Source organism: Dasypus novemcinctus, chromosome 18, assembly GCF_030445035.2.
Source record: "Dasypus novemcinctus isolate mDasNov1 chromosome 18, mDasNov1.1.hap2, whole genome shotgun sequence".
In the NCBI taxonomy this organism is placed as follows: domain Eukaryota; kingdom Metazoa; phylum Chordata; class Mammalia; order Cingulata; family Dasypodidae; genus Dasypus; species Dasypus novemcinctus.
This window is the reverse complement of record NC_080690.1, coordinates 73,504,980-73,531,262: the sequence shown is the minus strand read 5'-3', so window position 1 is coordinate 73,531,262 and position 26,283 is coordinate 73,504,980. Positions and strand designations below refer to the sequence as shown.

The 26,283-nt window shown below is 46.1% G+C and overlaps 1 protein-coding gene across 1 annotated transcript in view; it reads left to right on the top strand.

Moving 5' to 3' along the window:
- The window catches only part of LOC105744222 (sialic acid-binding Ig-like lectin 6), a gene marked incomplete at its 5' end in the record, with an annotated part of 34,879 nt that extends 17,910 nt beyond the window's left edge, over window positions 1-16,969 (top strand). The window contains 5 exons of the mRNA XM_012527822.1: window positions 1,245-1,493; window positions 1,706-1,753; window positions 3,618-3,695; window positions 4,303-4,409; window positions 16,907-16,969. Coding sequence (XP_012383276.1) covers window positions 1,245-1,493; window positions 1,706-1,753; window positions 3,618-3,695; window positions 4,303-4,409; window positions 16,907-16,969 — 545 coding nt within the window. The remainder of the gene's footprint in view (window positions 1-1,244; window positions 1,494-1,705; window positions 1,754-3,617; window positions 3,696-4,302; window positions 4,410-16,906) is intronic.
- Between the last annotated feature and the right edge of the window lie 9,314 nt (window positions 16,970-26,283).

The window sequence follows — 26,283 nt, the reverse complement described above, 5'->3', positions numbered from 1 at the left end:
CATGGGTGTACAATGATTTTCTGGAAATCACTGTCTTCTCTGAAGCTTGTTGCATCTTTCTGCAGAGGAGGGAAGTGGGAATGGCTAGTCACCAAGGACCTCTCTGTTGATCTGTGGGTCTGAACTTCTGTGGACTTCCCTGTCCACTCCCACTGATAGCCTGTTGGAGCATCCACGTGTTTTCCTATGCATGTTTTTCTTTAGCCTGAGGGACCCTGAGAACCAAACATCACCAGTGTATGGTGCAGCAATTTCAATTCAAGAGATGCTCCTGGCATCTTTCCAAAGTAGACATACAGATGACCAATAACCTTAAGAAAAGATGCTCAATGCCATTCAACATTTGGGACATGAATATCAAAAGCACAATGAGATACCATTTCATACCCACTCAATGCTATTATCTAAAAAATGGGAAATAGCAAGTGCTGGAGAGGATGCTGAGAATTTGAAACTCTAGAGTTGTGGGAATGTAAATTGGGGCACACACCATGGAAAGCAATGTGTGAGTTCCTCAGAAAGTTGAATATAAAAATCCCATATGATCCAGCATTTCTCACTTCTGGGTACATAGACCAGTCTTCCACCCATCCACAGCAGATTGTCTCTCCCTGATGATGGTCTTCCCCATTGACCCCAGGACAAAGCCCCAGCCCTACAGCTGGTCTGTACTGATGCCTCCTTGGCCTCCCTCCAGTAGCAGGTGCAGTTCTGGTCCCCTGCCTGGTTGCCTCAGTGTCTTTGCACCTCACTTCCTTCCACCTGAGACACCCTCCCACCATGTGCTGATAACACTACCCCCTCATCCTTCTAGTCCCAACTCAGCCTCCCCTTCCTCCCTGAACCCTAAGCCTGACCTGAAGCCAAGGTCATTTAGACATTTCATCCCATATTCATCCACTCCTGAGCCTTGCCATATGGTCATGGGCACTCTCTGTGGGTGGGGGCAAAGGAGAGCATGGGGATGTACTTCTATAGGGTGGAGAGGGGACCTAAGGTGAAATACAGTTACATAAATAATCAGCTGTCCGTGCGGGTGACAGGTAAGGAGTGGGTCAAGGAGAGGACACCTGGGCTGGATCTTGAGTGGCCCTGGGGCAGGGCTGACCTGGGACCCCTGCTCCTTTTCCTGGGGAGGGGCTAGGGTGGTCTTAGGGGAGGAGCTGGAGCAAGCCCGAGGCTCCTCTGGGGCTCACCTTGGCACCCCCTCCTCCTGGTTCCTGCATCACCCCTCTCCTCACCAGCCCTGACCCACACTCCTGATGTTCAGATCCCTGCGACCCTCGACTCTGGCAGTGCCAGCACTCTGACCTGCTCTGTGCCCTGGGTCTTTGGAAAGATGCCCTCCACCTTCTCCTGGACTCCTGCCACCATCATTGCCCTGGGCCCCAGCACCAGCCTCTCCTCCATGCTCACCCTCACCCCATGGCCCCAGCCTCACTTGCCAGGTGGCCTTCCCTGGAGCTGGGGTGACTGTGAAGAGGCCCGTCCGGGTAACGTTTTCTGTGGGTGCTGTGCCAGGACGCCAGGTCCCTGAGGGCGGAGGGGGCGAAGGGTCAAGGCCTGGACACTGGGCACTGGTGCCGGGATCTGGGCTGCGAGGGTGAGGGGTCGCCTGCCCCCGCCTGCTCCCCTCGCTGGCCCTGGGGTGGGGGCGCTCTCTCCCAGTCCTCCCACTGACGCGGGTCTGCCCGGCTCTGCCCAGACGCCCCCCAGAACCTGACCGTGGCCGTCGTCCAGGGAAACGGCACAGGTAGGACAGGCCTCCCCTCTGGGGGCTCGGGGTGGGGCTCTGCCGGCTCAGGCCCCTCCTCAGCCTGCCCTCACCTCAGGCCCCTCGTCGGGGAGCCCAGGGCCCCTCCACCCGCAGCCCCCATGGCGCTGGGAACCTGCCCCTCGAGCCTCCCCCGTGGATCCCCCCTCGGCTCAGGAGGACAGGGCAGCGCTGGCTCCCGTGGCCCCTCGTCACCCGCCTCGGGACCCCTCGGCCTCCTCTGTGACCCCTCCCCACACAGCGTTTACTCAGGAGCTTTTGGAGACCTGGATGCTCCTAGGGTCACAGCTCAGATGCTCCGCGGAGTCTCGCTCCAGCCCTGCCCCCAGGAGCCCCGAGGTCCCCGGGTTCCCCCGAGGCCTCGCCCGAGGCGCCTGCTCGGGCCCTGCCACGCACGGACTCCAGCTCCGCTCGGGCAGAGGCAGCACGTTCCCGCCGGCACAGAGGCCGCCCCGAGTCCCCGTGACCTGCCCGCGCGGGTCTGTGGGGTCCTGCCTGAGGAGGGGTCAGGTCCTTGCAGTGAGGGCGGCGGCCAAGCTGGGCCCAGCGAGCTGCGCACGTGTCCACCAGCAGGGGGCGCCGCGGGGCTGCCTGGGCCTCAGCGCAGCAGGAGCAGAGGCTTCCCCCTGCTGGTCTGGGCGCAAGGTCCCTGAGCAGGAAGAGACGAGCTCCTTCCCGTCGTCCAGAGCTCGCGTGTCCTTCACCCGGGAACTCTGTCCCTCCTGGGCCTGGTTTTCTGCTCAGTGACTTGACTTTCATCATTCACTTCGGGAGCTTTTCCCAAGTTACAGGAATTGGTCTGTGGTGGGAGGAGCAAGAATTTTCCCAGCAGCCCACGCGGCTTCCTCCTTGGATAACGTGGTTTTTATGGCTATAGGGATGGATTTCTTTCTGTAGTCAGTTACTAAGCTCTTCTTTCATGGCTCCTGATTTTTCCAGCTCTGAATTTTTAAAATGTGCTGTCCCTATCCCCTCCCATGGCCTCGTCTCTGACCACACGTCCCCCACCCACCCCTAACCCTCCCCATCCTCCTTGCTCCAGATCTGCAGGGTGGTTTGCTTTTCCCTGGCTATGCCTGGGTCCTGGGCCTCTCTTCCTGTTCTCTTCCTTCTCCACACCCTAGCCCCCATCAGCGGCCCCTGCTTGCCCTTCCACCCTCTACTTCACGGGCTGCCTCCTCCAGGAAGCCCTCCCAGATGAGCCTGTTGCTCCCACATTTCCACCAGTCCAAGCACCTGTTCCTGGAAGCCTGTCCCCACCAGACTGGGGTTTTCTCAGTCTCCTCTCAGAGGTGCCTCATTAAATCAGGGACCTGAGGTCGGATGAAGGGGTGAAGAGAGGTCAAGGCCCTTCAGGGATAATCTGGGTTCTGAGTCATCAGCAGGACCACCTGGGAGTCCTGGCAGGGCAGGACTTGGGTGGGCTCTGTCAGGGCGTCCTGGGAAGCCCGAGGCCCGCCCTCCCCGCTGGGCTTCCGGGGTGAATCCAGCCTGAGGGGCTGCACAGAGAGGAATCCAGGTCATGTGTGTGGGGAGAAGGAGCCTGACGAGCTCACCTCCCCGCTCTGGTTTCTCTCTTTCTGTCTCCACCTGTGTGTCTGCCTTTGTCCTCCCTCTCCCTCCCTCTCCCTCACATCCTTCTCTCCCTTTCCCTCTCTTTCTCTGTTTCTCTCCCTCCCTCTGTCCGTCCCTCCATCCCTCTCTCCCTCCCTCTTGCTCTCGCACTCTCTCCCTCCCCACCTGTTCATCTCATCCATGCTCCAGCATCCAAGTTCCTAGGAAACGGCTCATCACTGCCTATCCAGGAGGGCCAGGCCTTGTGTCTTGTCTGTGTCGCCTACAGCAACCCCCTGCCAGATTGAGCTGGGCCCGGGGGAGCATAGCCAGGAGCCCCTCACGGTCCTCAGACCCCAGCGTCCTGGTGCGTCCTTGAGTATACATTGATGATGGAGCTGCAAAAGTGCTGGGCACCCAGTACTGCTCCGTGAGACTCTGCCTGCAGAGTGAATGTCAGGGGTGCACACAGTTGACCTCACACCCCTAATGACCTTGAGTTCCCCTGGCAATGAGCACGCAGCCCTCAGGCACAAGGCAAGCAACCCAGAGCCCTCTGAGCAACTGCTGGACAGTCAGAGAGTGGGGTGGGGTGAGGCCTGGGGGCATGTTTAGTTTCATGTTGAATTGTTAAAACTCTTTACATATGCTGGAAACTATACCTTTATCTGGCATGTGATTTGCAAATATTTTCTCTCATTCTGTGTGTTTTCTTTTCGCTGTCTTGATAGAGAGTTGTGAGTAATAGAAGTTTTTAATTTTGATGAAGTCCAAGTTGTCTATCTTTGCTCTGTCCCACTGTTGTACAGGCAGGTCAAGGGAAGGTTGGAGTCTGGGTGGACATGATCCCACATCCAGTGATGCAGGGATGGAGGGTGGGGGCTGCAGAGCAAACCACAGGATCCTGTAGGGAGAAGAAGGACATGGGGCTACTGTTTAGGACATTGTCCAGTCTTCATCCCAATTGTCTGCAGGGAGGCCAGGGCCCATGGTGGATGTGGTCATGGTGGCCATCGGGACAGCAGCTGTGAACAGATCCATCGGGACAGATGCTGCTCTGTATCTGCCTCGTCGCTGGCCTGTGAGTGTAGCTGCAAGGGGTGGAGGGGGCGGGGTGGAGAGGGGGATGTCTTGGCTTTGAGAGTCTACAAATGCCCATTGGAGAGTGGTCCAAGTGTCCAGGCTGGGGAAGCACCTGTTCTCATCAAGGAGGTCTGGGGTAGACATGCCCCTCCCCCACAGTAACCTCCCGGCCCCATAGGAGGGAACCCAGGGGGCAGTGTTCTGTGGCAAATGATGGCCAGCCTGAAAGGCCCTGGTCTCTTCACTCAGAGTGACATCCAGCTCGAAGAAAGCAGTGGAGTGAGGATACAGATGAGGGGATAAAACACAGCCATGGGCTAGAGCCTCAGGTGAGTGATGTGGGCGTCCCAGCACCCAGGATCCCACCCGGGCATCTCACTGACCTACCCAGGGCTGCCAAACCCATCATGGCCAAGGCTGAGCTGCCCGTCCTCCCCACCAGCCCTCTTCTCCTCTGGGTGCCCTGTCTCACTGTTGACACGACCACCCCATCTTCACAGCAGATCCAGAGTGTGGTTTCCACTTGGCCTCCCTCCCTCCTAACAGATCCAGTGCCTCTGCTGCTGCCCATCCTTCCTGTTTTCACAGGTCCTCATCTGGCCTTTTCCTCTCCACCCAGACCTGGTCATTTCTGTGGCCCCTTCTCTTCCCAGGTCATGGAAACCACCTTCCTCCCTGCCTCCCCATCTCTCCTCACACAGGCCTCTGGACTGTGCTTCCAGAATCAATGTGTGCAGGTCCTCCACTTTGGACACTGATGCTTCCTCTCCACTGCCAGAGGGTACAGAGCCATCGCCACAGCCTGTGCTCATGCCTGGTGGGGTGTCCTTTGCTGGGCTCTCCAGGCTGACCCCTCCTTTCCCAACCTCACCGAGCCAAGCCCTTGGTGACTCTGAGTTTGAATGTGTAGTTCCCTCTCTCCAAGTAGTGCTCATGCCACAAGCTCCATCCTGCACGTCACCCCATCTTGTGTGTGTGTAACCAAATGGGTGTAGCCAAGTCCATCCATTCATGCAGTCTTAGTCATCAGTTCTTAAGTGATGTGAATTGTCCTAGGTCTTGGGGGTGCATCCATGAACACAACTTCAAAATTTCTCTCATGTATTAGCTGACATTCTAGAGACAAGAAGGGGAGGAGCAAAGATAAATTAACAATAAAAAAATTAGAACTGGCTGTTGATACATATTTGAGAAAAACACTTCAGGGAAAGCAGGATAAGATACATTGGTGATGGTTTTCTTCATCTGTCATGTGAGGAGGTGGTGTTAGAATCAAACTGGTTTGTGTCCTTGTTTTCAGTTCTGCTGGGTATATACCCAGCAGTGGAATTGCTGGGTCATACGGCAAATCTATGGTTAGTTTTTTGAGAAACTGCCAAACTGTCCTCCAGAATGGTTGGATCCTTCTGCATTCCCACCAGCAGTGGATGAGTGTTCCCCTTTCTTCACATCCTCTCCAGCATTTGTATTCTTCTGTTTTTTTCATAGCTGCCAATCTTATGGGAGTAAGATGGTATCTAATTGTAGTTTTAATTTGCATTTCCCTGATAGCTAAAGATTTGGAGCATTTTCTCATGTGCTTTTTAGCCATTTGTATTTCTTCTTTGGAGAAGTATCTGTTTAAATCTTTTTCCCATTTTTTAATGGGTTGTTTATCTTTTTATTTTCAAGATATAGGAGTTCTTTATATATGCAAGTTATAAGTCTCTTATTGGATATATGGTTGCCAAATATTTTCTCCCATTGTGTAGGTTCCCTTTTTAATTTCTTGACAAAATCCTTTGAGGTGCAGAAGGCTTTAATTTTGAGGAAGTCCCATTTATCTATTTGTTCTTTTGTTGCTCGTGCTTTTGGTGTGATGTCCATGAAGCCATTTCCTAGTACAAGGTCTTGTAGATGTTTCCCTACACTGCTTTCCAAGGTCTTTATGGTCTTGGCTCTTATATTTAGGTCTTTGATCCATCTTGAGTTGATCTTTGTATAAGGTGTGAGATGGTAATCCTCTTTCATTCTTCTACATATGGATATCCAGTTCTCCAGGCACCATTTGTTGAATAGGACATTTTCTCCCAGTTGAGAGGGTTTGGTGGCTTTATCAAATATTATCAAATATTATATGGCTATATCAGAACTTTCAATTCGATTCCATTGGTCTGTGTGTCTCTCCTTATGCCAATACCATGCTGTTTTCACTACTGTAGCTTTGTAGTATGTTTTGAAGACAGGTAGTGTGATTCCTCAAATTTCGGTTTCTTTTTTTTTTTCAATATGTCTTTGGCTATTCGGGGCCTCTTTCCTTTCCAAGTAGATTTCATAGTTAGTGTTTCTAGTTCCTTAAAGAAGGCTGTGTTGATTTTTATTGAGATAGCATTGAATGTATAGATCAGCTTTGGTAGCATAGACATCTTAATAGTATTTAGTCTTCCTATCCACGAACAGGGAATATTCTTCCATTTATTTAGGTCTTCTTTGATTTCCTTGAACAGTCTTGTATATTTCTCAGTGTATAAGTTTTTTACATCTTTAGTTAAATTTATTCCTAAATATTTGATTTTTTTATTTACTAATGTGAATGGTATTTGTTTCTTGATTTCCTCCTGATCTTGCTCATTATTGGTGTACAGAAATGCTACTGATTTTTGCGCCTTGATCTTATAACCTGTGACTTTACTAAATTCATTTATGAGTTCTAGAAGCTTTGTTGTAGACCTCTCAGGGTTTTCTATGTATAGGATCATGTCATCTGCAAATAATGAAATTTTGACTTCTTCCTTTCCAATTTGAATGCCTTTTATATCTGGTTCTTGCCTCAGTGCTCAAACAAGTACTTCTAAGACAATGTTAAATAGAAGGGGAGACAGTGGGCATCCTTGTTTTGTTCCTGACTTTAGAAGGAAGGATTTTAGGATTTCTCCATTGTAAACGATGTTGGTTGTAGGTTTTTCATATATCCTCTTTATCATGTTCAGAAAATTTCCTTTTATGCCAATCTTTTGGAGTGTTTTTATCAAGAAAGGGTGCTGTATTTTGTCAAATGCTTTTTCTGCATCTATAGATATAATCATGTGATTTTTTCCTTCAATCTGTTTATATGGTGTATTACATTGATTGATTTTTTTATGTCGAACCATCCTTGTATACCTGGAATGAATCCCACTTGGTCGTGGTGTATAATTAGTTTAATGTGTTGTTGAATACAATTAGTAAGTATTTTGTTAAGTATTTTTGCGTCTAGGCTCATTAGAGAAATCGGTCTGTAATTTTCCTTTCTTGTGGTGTCTTTGTTTGGCTTTGGTACTAGGGTAATGTTGGCATCATAGAATGAGTTAGGCAATGTTCCTTCTGTTTCGATTTTTTGGAAGAGTTTCAGCAGGATTGGTGTTAGTTCTTTCTGGAATATTTTGTAGAATTCACCTGGGAAACTGTCTGGCCCTGGGCTCTTCTTAGTTGGGAGGTTTTTAATGACTGATTCTATCTCTTTACTTGTGATTGGTTTGTTGAGATCTTCAATTTCTTCTTTCATCAATGTAGGCTGCTTATGTGTTTCTAGGAATTTGTCCATTTCCTCTGAATTGTCATTTTTGTTGGAATATAGTTTTTCAAAGTATCCTCTTATGATAGTCTTTATTACTGTGGGGTCAGTGGTAATATCTCCTTTCTCATTTCTTATTTTGTGTATTTGCATCTTCTCTCTTTTTTTCTTTGTTAGTCTCGCTAAAGGTTTGTCAATTTTATTGATCTTCTCAAAAAACCAGCTCTTGGTCTTGTTTATCTTTTCAAGTGCTTTCTTATTTTCTATTTCATTCAGTTCTGCTCTTATCTTTGTTATTTCTTTCTTTCTTCTTCCTGTGGGGTTACTTTGTTGTTTTTTTATTAATTCCACCAAATGTGAAGTTAGTTCCTCAATTTTTGCTCTTTCTTCTTTTTTGATGTATGAATTTATGCCTTTAAATTTCCATCTCAGTACTGCTTTGCTGCATCCTATAAATTTTGGTATGTTGTGTTATCATTATCATTTGTTTCAAGGTAGTCATTGATTTCTTTTGAGATTTCCTCTTTGACCCACTGTTTTTCTAAGAGTGTGCTGTTTAATTTCCATATCTTGGTGTGAAATCTGGGCCTCTGGTCCTTGCAGATTTCCAGCTTCACTCCACTGTTGTCAGAGATATTATTTTGTATGATTTCAATCTTTCTGAATTCATTAAGCCTTTCTTTGTGGCCTAGCATATGGTCTATCTTGGAGAATGATCCATGTGCACTTGAGAAAAATGTATATCCTGCTGTGTTTGGCTGTAATGATCTGTATATGTCTATTAGATCCATCTCCTCTAATATACTGTTGAAATATTTCGTTTCTTTAGTGATTCTCTTTTGAGATGTTCTGTTCAGAGTTGATAGTGGTGTGTTAAAATCCCCCACTATAATTGTAGATGCATCTATTCTTTCACTTAGTTTTTCCAGCATTTTTCTCATGTATTTAGAGGCGTCCTTGTTAGGAGCATAAATATTTATGATTGTTCGTTCTTCTTGAGAGATTGTTCCTTTCACTAATATGTAGCATCCTTCTTTGTCTTTCACAATTGTGTCGCATTTAAAGTCTATTTTGTCTGAGATTAATATAGCTACTCCTGCCTTTTTTTGGTTATTGTTTGCTTGTAAGATTGTTTTCCAGCCATTCACTTTCAGCCTCCATGAATCTCTGGGTCTAAGATGTGCCTCTTGTAGACAGCATATAGATGGGTCATATTTCCTTATCCAATGTCCCAGTCTGAATCTTTTGATAGGTGAGTTTAATCCATTGACTTCCAGTGTTATTACTTTCAAGGAATTATTTATGTTAGTCATATTTTGATTGGACTTGTGTTTGTCATATTTTGTTTGTTTTTTCTTCTCTTTTTGTCTTTTTTGTTGCTCTTACACAATCCTCCAACTCTGCCTGTCCTGTTTTTTCCTTTCTTCCTGCAGAACTCCCTTTAGTATTTCTTGAAGGGGAGGTTTCTTGTTGGCATACTCTTTCAATTTCTGTTTATCTGTGAATATTTTGAACTCTCCATCATTTTTGAATGCTAGTTTAGCTGGATAGAGTATTCTTGATTGGAAATTTTTTTCTCTTAGTACCTTGACTATATCATACCACTGCCTTCTTGCCTCCGTGGTTTCAGATGAGAAATCAGCACTTAATCTTATGGAGCTTCCCTTGTATGTGATGGTTTTCTTTTCTCTTGCTGCTTTTAGAATTTTCTCTTTGTCTTGAGCATTGGATAATTTGACAAGTATATGTCTTGGGGTGGGCCTGTTGGGGTTTATGACCAGTGGAGTGTGCTGTGCTTCTTGGATATGTACATCTGTCTCTTTCAGTAGATTTGGGAAATTTTCAGCCATTATTTCCTGCAACACTCCTTCTGACCCCTTTTCCTTCTCTTCTCCTTCTGTAATGCCTATAATACGTATGTTTGTGCGTTTTGCATTGTCATTCAGGTCCCTAAGTCCTAGCTGGATTTTTTCATTCTTTTTATCGATCAATTCTATTTTTTTGATTTCCGATGCACTGTCTTCCACATCGCTAATTCTCTGCTCTGCCTCTTCTAATCTGCTGTTATTTGCTTTGAGTGTATTTTTGAGTTCTTGAACTGTGGCGTTCATTCCCATCATATCTGTTATCTTTTTGCGTATGTCTGCAATTTCCCCTCCAAGTGTTGTCTTCATATTGTTAACCTCTTCCGTTACTTCATTAAATTTGTCTGTGATACATGTTCTGAGATCTTTAATTACTTGTGTGAAGTTCTGTTCCCCTTCCTGGTTTTTAGTTTGTTCATGGGATTCAGCCACGTTTTCCTGATTACTGGTTTTGTTTGTAGATTTTTGTTGCTGTCTGGTCATCATTTTATCTTGACGGGTTTAATCAGTTCCTTAGCTTCTTTGTCTAGTCTTGGGCATTAATTAGCTGTTGTTTTTGCATAAGTGTTATATCTTCTCTTTGTCACTTTGTTCTTCTTATTCTAATTTCTTATTGCTGGCTGAGTTCACTTTAAAGGAAAGTGTTAGGGCCAGGGAAAGCCAATTGTGTAAGAAAGGAAAAAGTGTAAAGTAGTATTGGTGATAAATGTTAACAGAGCAACAATATGAGATCTGGGAGGATGGATATTAGATTCAAGCAAGTTCTGTAGAGTTATAGCAGTAGGTAGAGTACTATATAGAGGTAGTCGACTGAATATGGGAGGAATATGGTATGAATTAAAAAGCTAGTGTTTTTGTGAGAGAGGAAAAGAGAAAAGAAAGGCAATAGTTTCAAGAGTGGATAAAAGACAGAAAATGAAACAAAGGTATTAGAAATTAAGAGTTAGACAATTTGGGGATCAAAGAAAGGGAGGTGGAATATAGGAGAGACAGTAGAGGATGGAAGATATCAAGATGTAGGGGAAAGGGGATAGTGAAGGTAGCCAAAATCAATTCACACAGAAATGAGGCAACAGAGGATGAGGAAACCCAGCAAATGTGAGGTGTTCCCTGTAGCACCTATTGTATGATTAAGATAAAAGAAAATAAGAAGAAAATGAGGGACAGGAGAGGAAAAAAAAAGAGAAGCAAGAAAGAAAAAAAAGGGGGGTGGGTAAAGGGAGGGGAACAACTAAGGAAAAGAAAAAAGATATAGAACAGCAACAAGAAAAATCCCCTAAACAACTGGAAAAAAAAAAGACCTTGGGGAATACATTGGGAGAAAAGACTAGGAGATAATGCAATGTTAGCAATGAGGACAATAAAAAATAAAAAATTAAAATAAAAAAAACGTAAAAGAAAAAACACGCATGTTGAGGGCTAGGACATTCAAGGACCTCAGATGGACCTCAGGGCATGGTGGACTCAGGGATGGAAAGTCTGTGATATTGCAGACTCAAGAGGTGTGAGTCTCTGGGGTGTGGGCCACCAGGGTTTATGGGACACAGACCTGGCAACCTCAAATCTGGTTAACAGGGAGCCTGGGAGCACCGCAGTGCAACACAGCCTTCAGGGATCCCGGCAGCAGGGTTCCAGGCCTATGGGGGAAGTCACATCTGCAAACTCTGACCTATGTGTCTGAAACCTGCAATTCCCCCTCACTAGGGTCGCTTCTGTGGTTGTGTCACCAATTTGATTTCAGTATACCTCCCTCCCTGCAAGGTCCCGAAACAGGCAGCTGGGGGTGCCTCTACACTGCAGCCAATTTAATGGCACTGCAGATCAGCAGCCAGGCCCAGGGTGCGGGGTTCCAGCTGGAAGCGCCGATATCAGTGTCCAAAACCGAAATTCCCACGCCTCGCAAAAGATTCCCCTAATTGGCTTCCAGACATCTCCCACCCTGCCAGTCCCTGAAACAGCCTCCTGGTGACGTCTCTTTATTGAGAGTGATTTAAGGCCACTGCAGATTGGCAGCTGGCCTTGGGGGCCGGGCTCTAGCCAGAAGTGCTATTATTCATGTCAGAAATAAAAAATTCCCTGCCTTGCAAAAAAACTCCCATCTCTCTCCCCAAATCAGTCTGCAAAGGCCTCCTGCCCTGTTAGTCCCCCAATAGCCTTCTCAGGGCTTACGAATTCCCCAGTACCGCAGAACCTCCAGGAATTGCCACCGCAGTGCCGATGTCACAGCTCTGCCCACCCCAGGAGGGAGCGTCCAGCGCGCAGCTCCCACCTCCGTGTAAGAGAGCCTCAATTTTATCTTATACATGAAATTTCTCTGTTACCTTCTCATGAAATCGAGGTACAGACACCTCCTGCCCTGCAAAATCCCGAAACAGCCTGGTCCCGAAGAATTTCCAATGCTGCCCAGCCGCTCCTTTGCAGGAGAGACTATCAGGTGCACTCACTCAACCACCATCTTGCCCTGCCCTCGGAGATACCATCTTACTCCCATAAGATTGGCAGCTATGAAAAAAACAGAAGAATACAAATGCTGGAGAGGATGTGAAGAAAGGGGAACACTCATCCACTGCTGGTGGGAATGCAGAAGGATCCAACCATTCTGGAGGACAGTTTGGCAGTTTCTCAAAAAACTAACCATAGATTGGCCATATGACCCAGCAATTCCACTGCTGGGTATATACCCAGCAGAACTGAAAACAAGGACACAAACCGATATATGCACACCAATGTTCATAGCAGCATTGTTCACTATCGTCAAAAGTTGGAATCAACCAAATGCCCATCAACAGATGAGTGGATCAATAAAATGTGGTATACACATACAATGGAATACTACTCAGCTTTAAGAACAAATACACTACAAACACACGTGATAACACGGATGAATCTTTTTTTTAAATTTTTTTATTCATTTTTTAAAAATATTACATTAAAAAAATATGAGGTCCCATTCAAACCCGCCACCCCCACCCCACCACTCCCCCCACAGCAACACTCTCTCCCATTATCATGACACATCCATTGCATTTGGTAAGTATATCTCTGGGCATCACTGCATCTCATGGTCAATGGTCCACATCATAGCCCATACTCTCCCATGTTCCATCCAGTGGGCCCTGGGAGGATCTACAATGTCCGGTAATTGTCCCTGAAGCACCACCCAGGACAACTCCAAGTCCTGAAAACGCCTCCACATCTCATCTCTTCCTCCCATTTCCCGCACCCAGCAGCCACCATGGCCACTTTTTCCACACCAATGCCACATTTTCTCGATTATTAACCACAATAGTTCATGAATAGAATATCATTAAGTTCACTCTAATCCTTACTGTATTCCTCCTTCCTGTGGACCTTGGCTTGGTTGTGTCCATTGCACATCTATGTCAAGAGGAGGCTTAGATTCCACATGGATACTGGATGCAATCCTCCTGCTTTCAGTTGTAGGCACTCTATGCTCCATGGCATATGTTGAGTGACGCAACCCAGGCACTGAAGGACAAATACTACATGACCTCAATGATATGAAATAAGCAAGCTGCCTCAGAGTGCTAGAGACTGGAAGATAGGCTTACAGGAAATCAGGGGGTAGAGGAAAGATGTAAGCTGACATCTACATGGGTGAAATCTATGATAAGCTGGCGGTAAGTATGTGTACAAGGAAGGGATAAAATGGGGGCATAGGGTTACCTTCGGGTGGCGCTTTGTGGGCTTGAGGGGGGCTAGGGATGGGCAGATGGTTAATATTGCCCAAGGAATTGGGGGGAGGGAGGGGCAACATATGAACATAGTAGATTGTCAGGTGTTGGTTGAGAGTATAATGCTGAGAAAACCTTTTCAGAATATAATTAGGAAAGTTACCTGTTTAAGATACTTAAAGGGGATAATCTGACACAGGACAGACTCCTCGGGAATATCTGAATGCTCATTTTGCCAGAGTGGGTTATACCATTGGGTAGAGACCCATATAATGAGAGTGAAGGTATACCCACATCCTGGGGAGGACTAATGCCATCAAATAGAGGGAACTGTATCTCTCAAGAGAAATGGTGGCTCCCAGGGCTTTAGGGCAGTTGAGCAAGTCAAGCCCTCAACACTGTTGCAAGTATCTCTGAACATGGCTCCTCAAGAAATGAAGATTGACTGTCACTGTGGGCCCCAAGGGGAAGGGGAAAGAGATATTGAATAGATGGAACCAACGTAACTGTGAGGACAATAGAAGTGTTTCACACGAGTACACAAGGATGGATATAAAACATGTAATATTACACCAAACACATATAGGCGACGACAGACTAATAATGTAAACCATAATGTAAAACATAGGATAACTAAAAAATTTAGAAAACTGTATAGCCTAAAGTATAAACCAAAATGTAAACACAAATGTTACCTTGTTTGAAAGCTATTGTCTCAATATCTGTACATCAGTTTCAGTAAATATGATATGAATAAGTTAAAAAGATTGTTGCTGTGGAAGGGAAAAGGTTTTAAAATGAATATGTGGGAGTACTTTATATTGTATATATGAATTAGTGTGATCTAAGGCTCTTGTGAAGAGAAGCTCAATAATTGGGGAAAAAAGAAAAGAAAAAGATAGGATGTAGAATTTTTCCAAATCAATATGTATTCTATATCTAACCTTTAAACTCATCGCTATATTCCATTTTACTATTAAGGGAACCTGACATTATATTGGGCTTCACTTTTCAGGAAGTTTTGGATCACAGAGTGGTTCAATAATGGCAGCAGAGGAATACTGGTATGGGATTTATTGACAGGGGACATATGGTTGACAGGGAGTTATACAAGGCATGTGTCCAGGGTGCATGGTAATGTTTGGATATACTCATAGTGGAAACAATTAAAAACAACAGCTGGGGGTGTACTGGGTTCCTGGCCGGGGGGGGGGGGGCTCTGTCGTGGTCCCTAGGGGAGCAGCGGCAGTACCCAGGTGCAACGGTAAGGACCAGGAAGGAATGAGGGTCCAACAGTGACCCCCTGATACTAATGACTATGCTTGTGAGCCTATACACCTGAAATAAGAACAAGGCCTAGAGCAGCACTGTGCCTAAGTGTTCCCTCCTTACAGCCTCCATGTTACTCAAATGTGGCCAGTCTCAAAGCCAAATTCAGCATGTAAATGAAATGCCTTCCCCCCAGTGTGGGACATGACACCCAGGGATGAGCCTCCCTGGCACTGAGGGATCACTACCAAGTACCAGCTGATGATGCAACTAGAAAATGACCTTGAATTAAAGGTTCAACGTGGACCAGCAGAATATCCCTGTCTACATATAATAACAGGAGTTAAAAATGCTTTTTGACCTAAATCAAGGGGGAAATGGAAAGGACAAATGAGTTTACATGGCTATGAGTCTCTAAAAAAGAGTCTGGAGGTTGTCAGAAGGATTGCCCTTATGCACACCTGAGCAGAGTCTCAGAGACAGATAAAGTAGATACAAGCCCAGGTATTGGTCCTTTTGAGGGCTAAAGACACCCACATGTTCTATGGTCATGGCAGATGGGGTTCACTGCCATGTCAGTTGGCCCTTCTTTGGAGCTGGTGTTTCTGCGTGATGGAGCTGGACTCAGAAGGGATCTCTTTTCACAAGACTTTCATGCTACTTTACTGGAATTGTAGTTGGTGGTGGGGTTTAAGATATATCTAGGGGATTTGAATCTCTGCACTGACAATATGATAGCCAGGCCCTGAGCCTCAACAGACTTCAGCTCTTACACTCTGATTTATTGAACTTACCCCACTCAGCTAACATGGAGTTGAAGAAGGTCAACCACCACACCATGGAGCCTAGAGTGCCTACAACTGAAAGCAGGAGGATTGCATCCAGTATCATGTGGAATTTAAGCCCCTTCTTGACATAGATGTGGAATGGACACAACCAAGCCAAGGTCCACAGGAAGGAGGAATACAGTAAGGATTAGAGTGGACTTAATGATATTCTATTCATGCACTATTGTGGGTAATAATCAAGAAAATGTGGCATTGGTGTGGAAAAAGTGGCCATGGTGGCTGCTGGGTCCAGAGAATGGGAGGAAGAGATGAGATGTGGAGGCATTTTCGGGATTTGGAGTTGTCCTGGGTGGTGCTGCAGGGACAATTGCCAGACATTGTATGTCCTCCCATGGCCCACTGGATGGAATGTGGGAGAGTGTGGGCTATGGTGTGGACCATTGGCGATGGGGTGCAGCGATGCCTAGAGGTGTACTCACCAGATGCAATGGATGTGTCATGATGATGGGGGAGAGTGTTACTGTGGGGGGAGTGGTGGGGTGGGGGCGTTGAGTGTGAATGGGGACCTTATATTTTTAGAATGTAATATTTTTTTAAAAAATGAATAAATAAAATAAAATTACAAAGAAAAAAGGAAAAAAAGAAACCTGCCCTTTTTGACCTTGAATAAAAGAGGGAAATGGCAAAGACAAATGAGTTTATATGGCTAAGAGTCTTCCAAAAAGAGTTGGGAGGGCATCTGCGGGCTTGCGATTACACACATCTCAGCAGGACCCCGGTGAGAGCCAAAGTAGATACCCACTAAGTGCTGATTCTCCTGAAGGCTATTCCTATACAACCTTAAAACCTGACAGCCCAGTGCATTTGCTGAGGATGTAATGTGGCCAGAGAAGGAAAATCTCAAGGTCATGAGCCAGGCAGGTCATAACACTTTTTGTCTCCAACCCCCAAAACACATAAATGTTCACATAAATGGATGGATGGATGGATGGATGGATGGATGGATGGATGGATGGATGGAAGGAGGCTGAAGGAGCAGGCTGGTAAGGAAATGTGATCCCTAAGGCAGAGAGGAAGAGCCAACAAATACGATATGAGATTTTCAACCAACAGGATCCATTGCCATAATTAATAATCATCCAAGCAATGCCTCCCAGTTGGCATACCTCATTAACATAAATGTTATTCTTGTCTCCAAACCCTAAGCAATGCTCTTACACAGACCCAATGATTAACCAATCAGAACATTGCAACTTCAGGCTTCACCCCCAGGGCTGCAGCACAGTGAATCTATATCTAGGGCAGCCCCAAACCCCTGGGAGCGCTTCCCTCTCTGCCCCTGCCAGACTAACACCATGAGCTGCAGCACCAAGCTGTGTGCCTCCACCGTCCAGAGCGCTTCCACCTAGTCTTGTCCAGGCTGGAGCCAAAACACTGAGCTGTAGTCAAATAAACATTTGGCTATATTGAGGGCATGTTTTTTTTATTCTGAAGTCCGTCCAAACCAAATAGTGAAAGTGGTGATAATATTTGGTGCCACGGCTCCAACTGTATTTTTGTGCACTGAAAAGACTTTAACTTATCTGACTTGAAACATAAATGGGTGGCATTCTTGTATAATGTAGAAGGGCCTCAAAACAACTTAGAATTGGAAGAACAATGGCTGGTTAATGGGACTTTGAATTATAACACCATTTTACAGCCTGATCTTTTTCGCAAAGGAGAGGGGAAGTGGACAGAGATCCCCCACGTCTTACCTTTTATATACTCTCCAAGGACCGGAAGAGGAGAGAGAAATGCAGGGTCCTCCTAAGTAAGAGATCCATGAACCTCCCCCACACCCCCGAGAGAAACGGGATCCCTCCCCAGACATGCTGGACGACAGGACCCAACCGCCCTTGCCCTCAATTGCGCCTGCTCCTCATTTACCACCACCGCCCTAGCACCCTCCCTCCCCAAACCTCAGCTATCCCTGCAACACACTGAGAAGTAATCTCTTAAGTCCAGGAGGACGCCAGCACTTAAGGGAAGTAGCACAGCAGGCGGCGGAGACAGGGTACAAGAATGTGTCCCCTTCAACAGGACCGACCAAGTTAAATCAAGAGGAGAGACAGGGAGGTATTTGGAGGTTCAGGAAAGTTTTTAGAGGGGTTTAAATTCACCGCATAGCAGTGTAACCTGACTTGGGGAGTGTGGACATTATTCTCTCCAGCGGTAAGATGAGAAAACCCCATTTGGGACTTGGCCTTTGGTTTAAACTGCTCAGAAGGCGGTGGGAGGTTCAGGTGTGGAAGACGGGACACTGGGCGCAACCCCCCCATGAGCCTGGCCGTATCCATGACTCGTGTGCCCCCGGCCATGCCCGACGTGCACAGAGAAGGGCACTGGGAGAATGAGTGCCCCTCCCTGCAGCTCCCAGAGCTGAAGGAGCTTTCAGGGAAGGGGGATGTCAGCCAAGACTTAGAATGAGGGGACCCCGGGTTTCAGCCACTCTCAGCCCACCATCCCTCCACAGGAGCCTTGGGGTGGCCTCACGGTCCACAGAACAGCTATTCAATTGTTAGTGTACTCAGGGCCACTTAATCCATCCTAACAGAACTCAGGGGAATGCCCCCTTGGCCCTCTGCCTGGATGTGATGTCCTGACATGCCTTGGGGCAAAGATTTCATGGACTATGCCAGTCCGTCTTATGCTGTCATCAAAGCAAATCCCAGGGCCCTCTCATATCCTGCTGCGAGTATGGAATTGTGGGTTTCCCTTAGTTTGGGACACCCCCACACTTGGGGAGCAGTGACCACCACACCCAATAAAATGAAGGACCCCACGCAATTTCCACGGGTTTGGCAATATCCCATCGGAGGTGGGAGACGGGTTAGATGCCGATGAGGAACTTCTTGAACCATGGACAAGTCCCTTCCAAATCACTTTGGAATACCCATTTTCCCATAAGACAGTGTAATAGGGAGCACCGTCTTGTCCAGGACCTACAAGCAATCAACGAAGAGGGGTCCCAACCACTTGACTGTACCTATTGGTGCTGCCTCCACGCTATGAAAGCTTAGCTGGGGAATCCACCAACATACCTTCCTGGGAAGGGAACCCTGTTTCACCTATTGTGTCCTAAATTCATGGGCAAATGCTTCCTTTCCACCCTAGAATGGTCATCTCAGCCTGTTAAATTTGTGCCAGAATCAATAGCAACACCCTGTACCCACCCGTCCTCACCACCATGCAGAGGTGCAGTAGCCAGGGAAGATTGGCAAATGGACTCCCCCTCATGCCCAGGCTACGGGTTCCCCTACTCCTGGTCCTGGTAGAGGCTTCTCCTTGTCCCTCTGAGGAGGCTGCTGACATAGTGATGTGGCTATTAGTGGAAATCTTGAAATGTCTAAATTGAAATGAACACTATTTTTCTTAACAGAATACCATTAGGGATATGAGACTTGAGTGGATATAAAAAGAAGTAAAAGTTTTGTGGGAGTGCAGACTAAAATTTGATGTTTGTTTAAAGGAATGTGTTTTGCCTTAGATAAGATAACTTGTTTCCATAAAATCAGAATGGAAGTATGGGGGATAAAACTTGAATGCACATGGCCAGTTGTAGAAGGTAATGCAGAAGGTAGCATTGAAAAGGGGATGTGTTTGTGAAGGTGGAATTTGTCTTAAGATGAAGTAACTACAGTCAATGTGCTAATGGAGAGTTATAAGAAGTTTGTAGAAGCATTGTTTAAACAGAAATAGTGAAATGGCTGGTTCTAAGAAGTCATTATGAAACAAACGGAATTGATGCTAATAAAAAAAGTAACTTCCTAATAGGCAGAGGCCACTTCAATCTGCATATTCAAGTGGTGGTTAGGAGAGATAGTCTTTTTTTTTTTTTTAATTAAAATTATTTATTTTTACGAATTACATTCAAAAAATACGAGGTCCCAATCAACCCCACCGTCCCTACCCCCCACTCCCCCCACAGCAACACTCTCTCCCATCATCGTGAGACATCCATTGCACCCAGTAAGTACATCTCTGAACATCACTGCACCCCGTAGTCAATGGTCCACATCATAGCCCACACTCTCCCCCGTTCCATCCAGTGGGCCCTGGGGGGGTCTACAATGTCCTGTAATTGTCCGTGAAGCACCACCCAGGACAACTCCACGTCCTGAAAATGCCTCCACATCTCATCTCTTCCTCCCATTCCCCAAACCCAGCAGCCACCATGGCTACCCTTCCCACACCCATTCCACATTTTCTCTGTGGACATTGGATTGGTTGTGTCCATTGCACATCTATGTCAAGTGGGGGCTTAGATTCCACATGGATACTGGATGCACTCCTCCTGCTTTCAGTTGTAGACACTCTAGGCTCCATGGTGTGGTGGTTGACCTTCTTCAACTCCTTGTTAGCTGAGTGGGGTCAGTCCAATAAATCAAAGTGTAGGAGCTGAAGTCTGTTGAGGCTCTGGGCCTGGGTGTCTTATTATCAGTCCAGAGATTCAAATCCCCTAAATATATCTTAAACCCCAGCACCAACTACAATTCCAATAAAGTAGCATGCAAGTCTTGTGGGAAGAGATCCCCTCCGAGTTCAATTCCATCATGTAGAAACACCAGCTCCAAAGAAGGGCCATCTGCCATGGCAGTGAACCCCACCTGCCATGACCATAGAACCTGTGGGTCTCTTTATCCCTCAGAAGAACCAATACCTGGGGTTGTATCTACTTTATCTGTCTCTTAGACTCTGCTCAGTTGTGCATAAGGGCATTCCTTCTGACAACCTCCAGACTCTTTTTTAGAGACTCATAGCCTTATAATCTCATTTCTCCTTTCCATTTCCCCCTTATATTAGGTCAAACAGCATTTTGAAGTCATGTTATTATATGTAGACAAGGATCTTCTGCTGATCCGTATTGAACCTTTAATTCAAGGTCATTTTCTAGTTGCATCTTCAGCTGGTATGTGGTAGTGATCCCTCGGTGCCAGGGAGGCTCATCCCCGGGTGTCATGTCCCACGTTGGGGGGAATGCACTGCATCTACATGCTGAGTTTGGCTGTGAGAGTGGCCACATTTGAGTAACATGAAGGCTGTCAGGAGGAAACTCCCAGGCGCAGTGCTACTCTAGGCCTTGTTCTTATTGCAGATGTATAGGCTCAAAAGCATAGCCATTAGTATCAGGAACCCACTGTTGGGCCCTCCTTCCTTCCTGGTTCTTGCCGTTGCACCTGGCGGACTGCCGCTGCTCCCCAGGGCCCATGACCGTGACCCCCTGGCCAGGCGCCCAGTACCCGCCCCAGCTTTTGTTTTTAATTGTTTCCACTATGAGTATATCTAGACATTACTATATACCCTGGGCATAGGCCCTGTATAACTCCCTGTCAGCCATATATATCCTGTCAATAACATCCTATATCAGTATTCCTCTGCTGCCATTGTTGAACCACTCTATGATTCAAAACTTCCTGTAAAGTGAATCCCAACATAATGTCAGCTTCACAAGAGTCTTAGATCACCGAAATTCATATATACAATATACAGTACTTCCCCAGATCCACCATAAAACCTTTTCCCTTCCATAGCGATAATCTTTTAGCTTATTCATATCATATTTCCTGATACTGATGTACAGATTCCGGGACAATAGCTTTCAAACAAGGTGACATCTGTGCTTACTATGTGGTCCATACTTTAGATTGTACAGTTTTCTAAATTTTTTAGTTATCCTATGTTTTGCCTTATGGTTTACATTATTAGTCTGTCATCCCCTATATGTTTCTGGTGTAATATTACATGTTTTATATTCATCCTCGTGTACTAGGAGAGATAGTCTTGATTCCACTGGGAATCTTCAGCTTTCAAAAAATTATGGAAAAAATAGTTTTTCCTGTATTGCCAATGTAAAATACCTGGTATTAACCTCTTCATGGTAAAGGTGTAGAAGTAAAAAGCAAAATAGTCAGAAGTTAACTTTATTTGATATGTTTCACATTGCACTGGAAGTATTTAGAAAATTTATAAATATCCAAAGTGATAGACTGTAGCACTGTTAATCTCTTGTACCAGTCCTTCAAATCACTGCATTTGCCTCAATTTGAGTTATTGACTAGGATGGTCACTGACCCCTAAAACAATAAAGGGAATCTACTACATCTCTGGTTGTGCTTCTGAAGTCAACGGAGACTGTGTTACAGTTTCAGACTCTTGAAGTAGCCAGTGATGGCTCAAAATGGCCAGATGTACCATGGATATTGCCTCAAGACTGACTCTGTTTCATGGTACTGAGATCACTATGCACCAGGCTGGTGGAATATTGGAGCCTGCCTTGCCAGCTTCTCTCTGTTGTCAACAGTCCTGCAGCATGCTGGCTGTGTGATGGACATAACAAGTGGAGCCACAATTACCAGAATGATGTAAATATAGCTTAAGCACAATTGGCATCACGACCTGCTCCCATGGAAAAATAACATGTATGGTATTGGAAACCTGGATTTTAGATCTATTAACTTCAGCTTAAAAAAAATGCTTATGCATTAGTTAGTGCATTGATTAGTATTAAGTTATGTACCTCTATTGTTCCTATTTTAGACATTTGCCTGATGATTATGGTGATATCTTTCCTAGATGATATGCAGAGGGATATTGAACATTAAATAAGTCCTGGTAAAATTTGTTTTAAAATTAGTTAATGAACATGGTTAACCCAGGTCTCCCTCCTAGCCCTTATTCCAGAACCTGTCCCACTCATATCCTGGGGAGGACTGGTAGACCCATATGCCCTCTGCCCAGGCTAAGCATTTCCCACCAGGAAGGAAACAGCAAACTTCAGCTTATCCCTTTCAAGATAGTCTATGTGTATCCTTCCCTCACCAGGGCCTGGGAACAGGTTCTGAACAAAACCTGGAAAAATGCACATACACAAAAACAAAAACAAAAAACAAAAAACAAAACACCCTTACTTTCAATTAAAGCGAAAATAGAAGGCACTTTATTCTAAGCTATGATCACTCCCAGAGCTGTGAAAGTTAAGGGAATTGCCCTCTGGGTGTGCTTAACTCCAGTGTACCAGCTGCCCAAGGAAGTGCTAGCTCTCCAGAAGCACCTGACAGGATGCACACATTCCAGCCATTGATTGCCTGAACTAAGTTAAGAAATGGAACTAAGTAGTCTCTGTATCAAAGTGAGCTGTTCCCTCTAACTCTAGCCCAGTGGCCTGTTGCTATGGGGAGGGCAAACCAGAAACCCATTAAGAAACCTAGTCTGCTTTCATTTCCTGTAGTTTCTCCTTATGTAAACCACTCAGAAATAGTCCTAAGCAGCACTCAAAACCTGCAAAATAAAGCCCACAGACTTCAGCAAGATGCAGAATTAGAAAAGCCCCTGACCTTTTCTACTTGTGTGCTCTAGTATCCTTTCAATTGGACTATGTATCCTCCAAATTCTCATCAAGTTTATTTCTTCCAGAATTAACATTGTGTTAGCCATAAGGGGACTAAATTCAGCTTCACCTATGATTCCAGATTCATCTTCCCTCAATTGCAATAGAATAGCAAGAGGGTTTTACACTTTGTCAGGTAGGGCCTACTGCCCCTAATCAGCAGGAAGTAGCTACAAAAGAATGCTTTTTGACCTTGAATAAAAGGACAAATGAGTTTATATGGTTATAAGTCTCCAAAAAAGAGCCCGGAAGTCATCAGAGGGGTCACCCTTATGCACACATCAGCAGAGTCCCAGAGACACCTAAAGTAGATACAACCCCAGGTATTGGTTCTTCTGAGGGCTACAGAGATCCACAGGTGCTATGGTCATGGCAGATGGAGTTTAGTGCCATGCCAGTTGGCCCTACTTTGGAGTCTGTGTTCCTGAGTGTGATGGAGTTGAACTCAGATGTGATCTTTGTTCACAAGCCTCTCCTGTTACTTTTACCAGACCTGTGGTTGGCACTGGAGTTTGGTATATACTCAGGAGACCTGAATCTCTGGGCTGTCCATGTGATAACCAGGCCCTGAGCCTCAACAGACTTGCAACTCCTACCCTCTGGTTTATTGGACTTACCCTAGCCAGCTAACAGGGAGGTGAAGAAGGTCAACTACCACACCAGGGAGCCAAGAGTGCCTACAACTGAAAGCAGGAGAATTGCATCCATCATCCATGTGGAATCTAAGCCCCCTCTTGATATAGATATGGAGTGGACATAACCATTCCAGGGTCCACAGGATGGAGGAATAGAGTGTGGATTAGAGGGGACTTACTGATATTCTATTCATGAACTATTGTGATTAGTAATCGAAGAAAATGTAGCGTTGATGTGGAGAAAGTGGTCATAGTAGCTGCTGAGGGTAGGAAGTGGGAAGAAGAGAAGTGATGTGGGGGCATTTTCAGGACTTGGAGTTGTCCTGGTTGGTACTACAAGGACAGTTACTGGACACATTGTATGTCCTCCCATGGCCCACTGGGTGGACTGGGGGAGAGTGTAAACTACAATGTGGATGATTGACCATGTGGGCAGCAGTGCTCAGAGATGTATTTACCAGGTGCAATGAATGTCCCATGAAGATGGAGGAGGTAGTGGTGAGGGGGGTGTGGGATATGTGAGCACCTCATATTTTTTTAATGTAACATTAAAAAAATTTAAAAAGACAAAAAAAATTAAAAACACTACAAAAATAAAATGAATAAAGGTGTAAACTCTTTGGGGGTGAGGGTAGGTTGAGGCAGGCTAGCTAGAGAATAAAGAGATAAATCTGTGACCTAGCAGAAAAACCACTGCCATTAAACACGTGGCCATGGATACCACACAAGATGGTGCTGGAAGGACCTTAACAGAATCTGCATTTGGAGAAGGATTTCCTCCAGAATCAAGGGGAAGCCCTGGATATTCTCCAGGTGCCTTAACATTAGGCCCTCCCAGGGAACTGATGGGTGGGATAAACAATCAGAACAGCAAACAACTGGGACCTCTCTCCCAACATTCTTAAAGGGCAGAGTAATTAGTGGCTTAAAAAGCAACTGCAAAATCCAAATGGCCCCTGGTCTTGTTTTTTTTCCTTCCTGGAACAGCATACAAGTAAACCTTGGCACGTGTAATCAGAAATGGGGATTGTAGTCTGCAAATCAGCCCTCTTTATCTCTTCCTTCCTCTTCCTCTCTACCTGGGACCCAAAATCTCTTATTTTCTCCCATTTGTCTTCTCTGTCCATTCATGGAGAGGAATAGTGATTTTAGGTTAACAGGTCGTGAAAAATCCAGATCATAATCCAAGAAGTGAAACACGCTGCTGACAAGTGGAAGCGGGAGGGCAAGTTCAACTCTTCCCTCCAGCAATGGCTCCTGCCTGTTGTCCTCCACTTTAACTCCATGGTCATCAACCTGCTCCTGCTCCTCCTGCCCCACATATGCTCAGTGCTCTCACCACTCATCTCTTCCTGACTACAGGCCCTTCTATTTCAGCTTATTCTCCAACTTGCCCTGGGAAACCGGTCAGGCTGCCAGATCTTTTGCTCGACCCTTTGCTCCAACTCCCCCCCCACTTAAATACACCTCCATACTGCAAGAGGTAGCCAGACTCAAACTGCACTCCATTTTCCATAAAAGAAAAACGGGGGAATGAAGGAGTGGGATGGTAAGTGGAGTGTGAGCCCTTGACAGAGTGAGGAAGCCAACGAATAGGATAAGACATTTTCAACCAATAGGATTCCTTACTCTAATTAATAATCAGCCAGTCAATGCCTCCCAGTTAGTATACCTCATTAACACAAAATGTTAATCTAGCTTCGAAACCTTAAACAATGCTCTTGCTTGGATCCAATGATTAACCAATGAGAGCATGACAACTTGAGGCTCCACCCCCAGGCCTCCAGCCCAGTGAACCTTTATCTAGCACAGCCCACCCAAAGCCCTGTGGGCATCTCTGTGTCCCCAGGAAAGAATGACATCAGGAGCTGCAGCACAGAGCTATGTGCCTCCACCTCCCCCTGGGGCACATCCACCAAGTCTTGGTCAGGTTGGAGCAGCAACACTGAGCTGCAATCAAATAAATGTTTGACTGTACTAGGTCACTGTTCTTCATTCTGAAGTCCGAACAAACTGAAGAATAAAAGTGGGGAGTACATTTCGTACCACGACTTGTATTATATTCTCCTGCACTGGAAAGACTTTGGCTGAAGTTCATCTGAAGCAAAGAAGAAAAGTGATAGGAACAGAGGGCTCCCTACTTAGGATTCTTTTCTTTTGCTTTGCCCCAGACACTCACAAGACTGTAAACAATCCCACCCTTGGCAGGACTGTCTGCCCCACAGCTCTAGATGAGGCTGGGACTCTCTGGGCCCAGACCAGGAGAGGACGAGCTCCCTGGTGGAAAATGGTGCACAGAAGAGCCCCTCAACTGGGAGGACATGTGCAGCAACCCCCTCCCGACCTCTCAGATATCCTGGAGGTCCCTGTGCAGCAGGACTGGAGACTAGGAAGCACTTGAGACAGGGAGGCAGGATGAGGTGCTCTCTCCTTCCTCTCATCCCCCTTGGGCAGGTTACTAGGGTCTCTGATCTTGGGGTTTCTCCCCTCTGAGTAGAGGGGGACGAGCTCTGGTTGCCTATGAGCTCAAGTTCCTCTTCTGTGAACGCTGTGGTCTCGTGCTCCTCACCAGCTTCCGGGGTGTCCCCCGCCATCCCTCCTCTTTCACTTGCCTTCCTCTGCTCATCTCAGACAGAGGCAGCCCCGGGCCCCCTCCTCA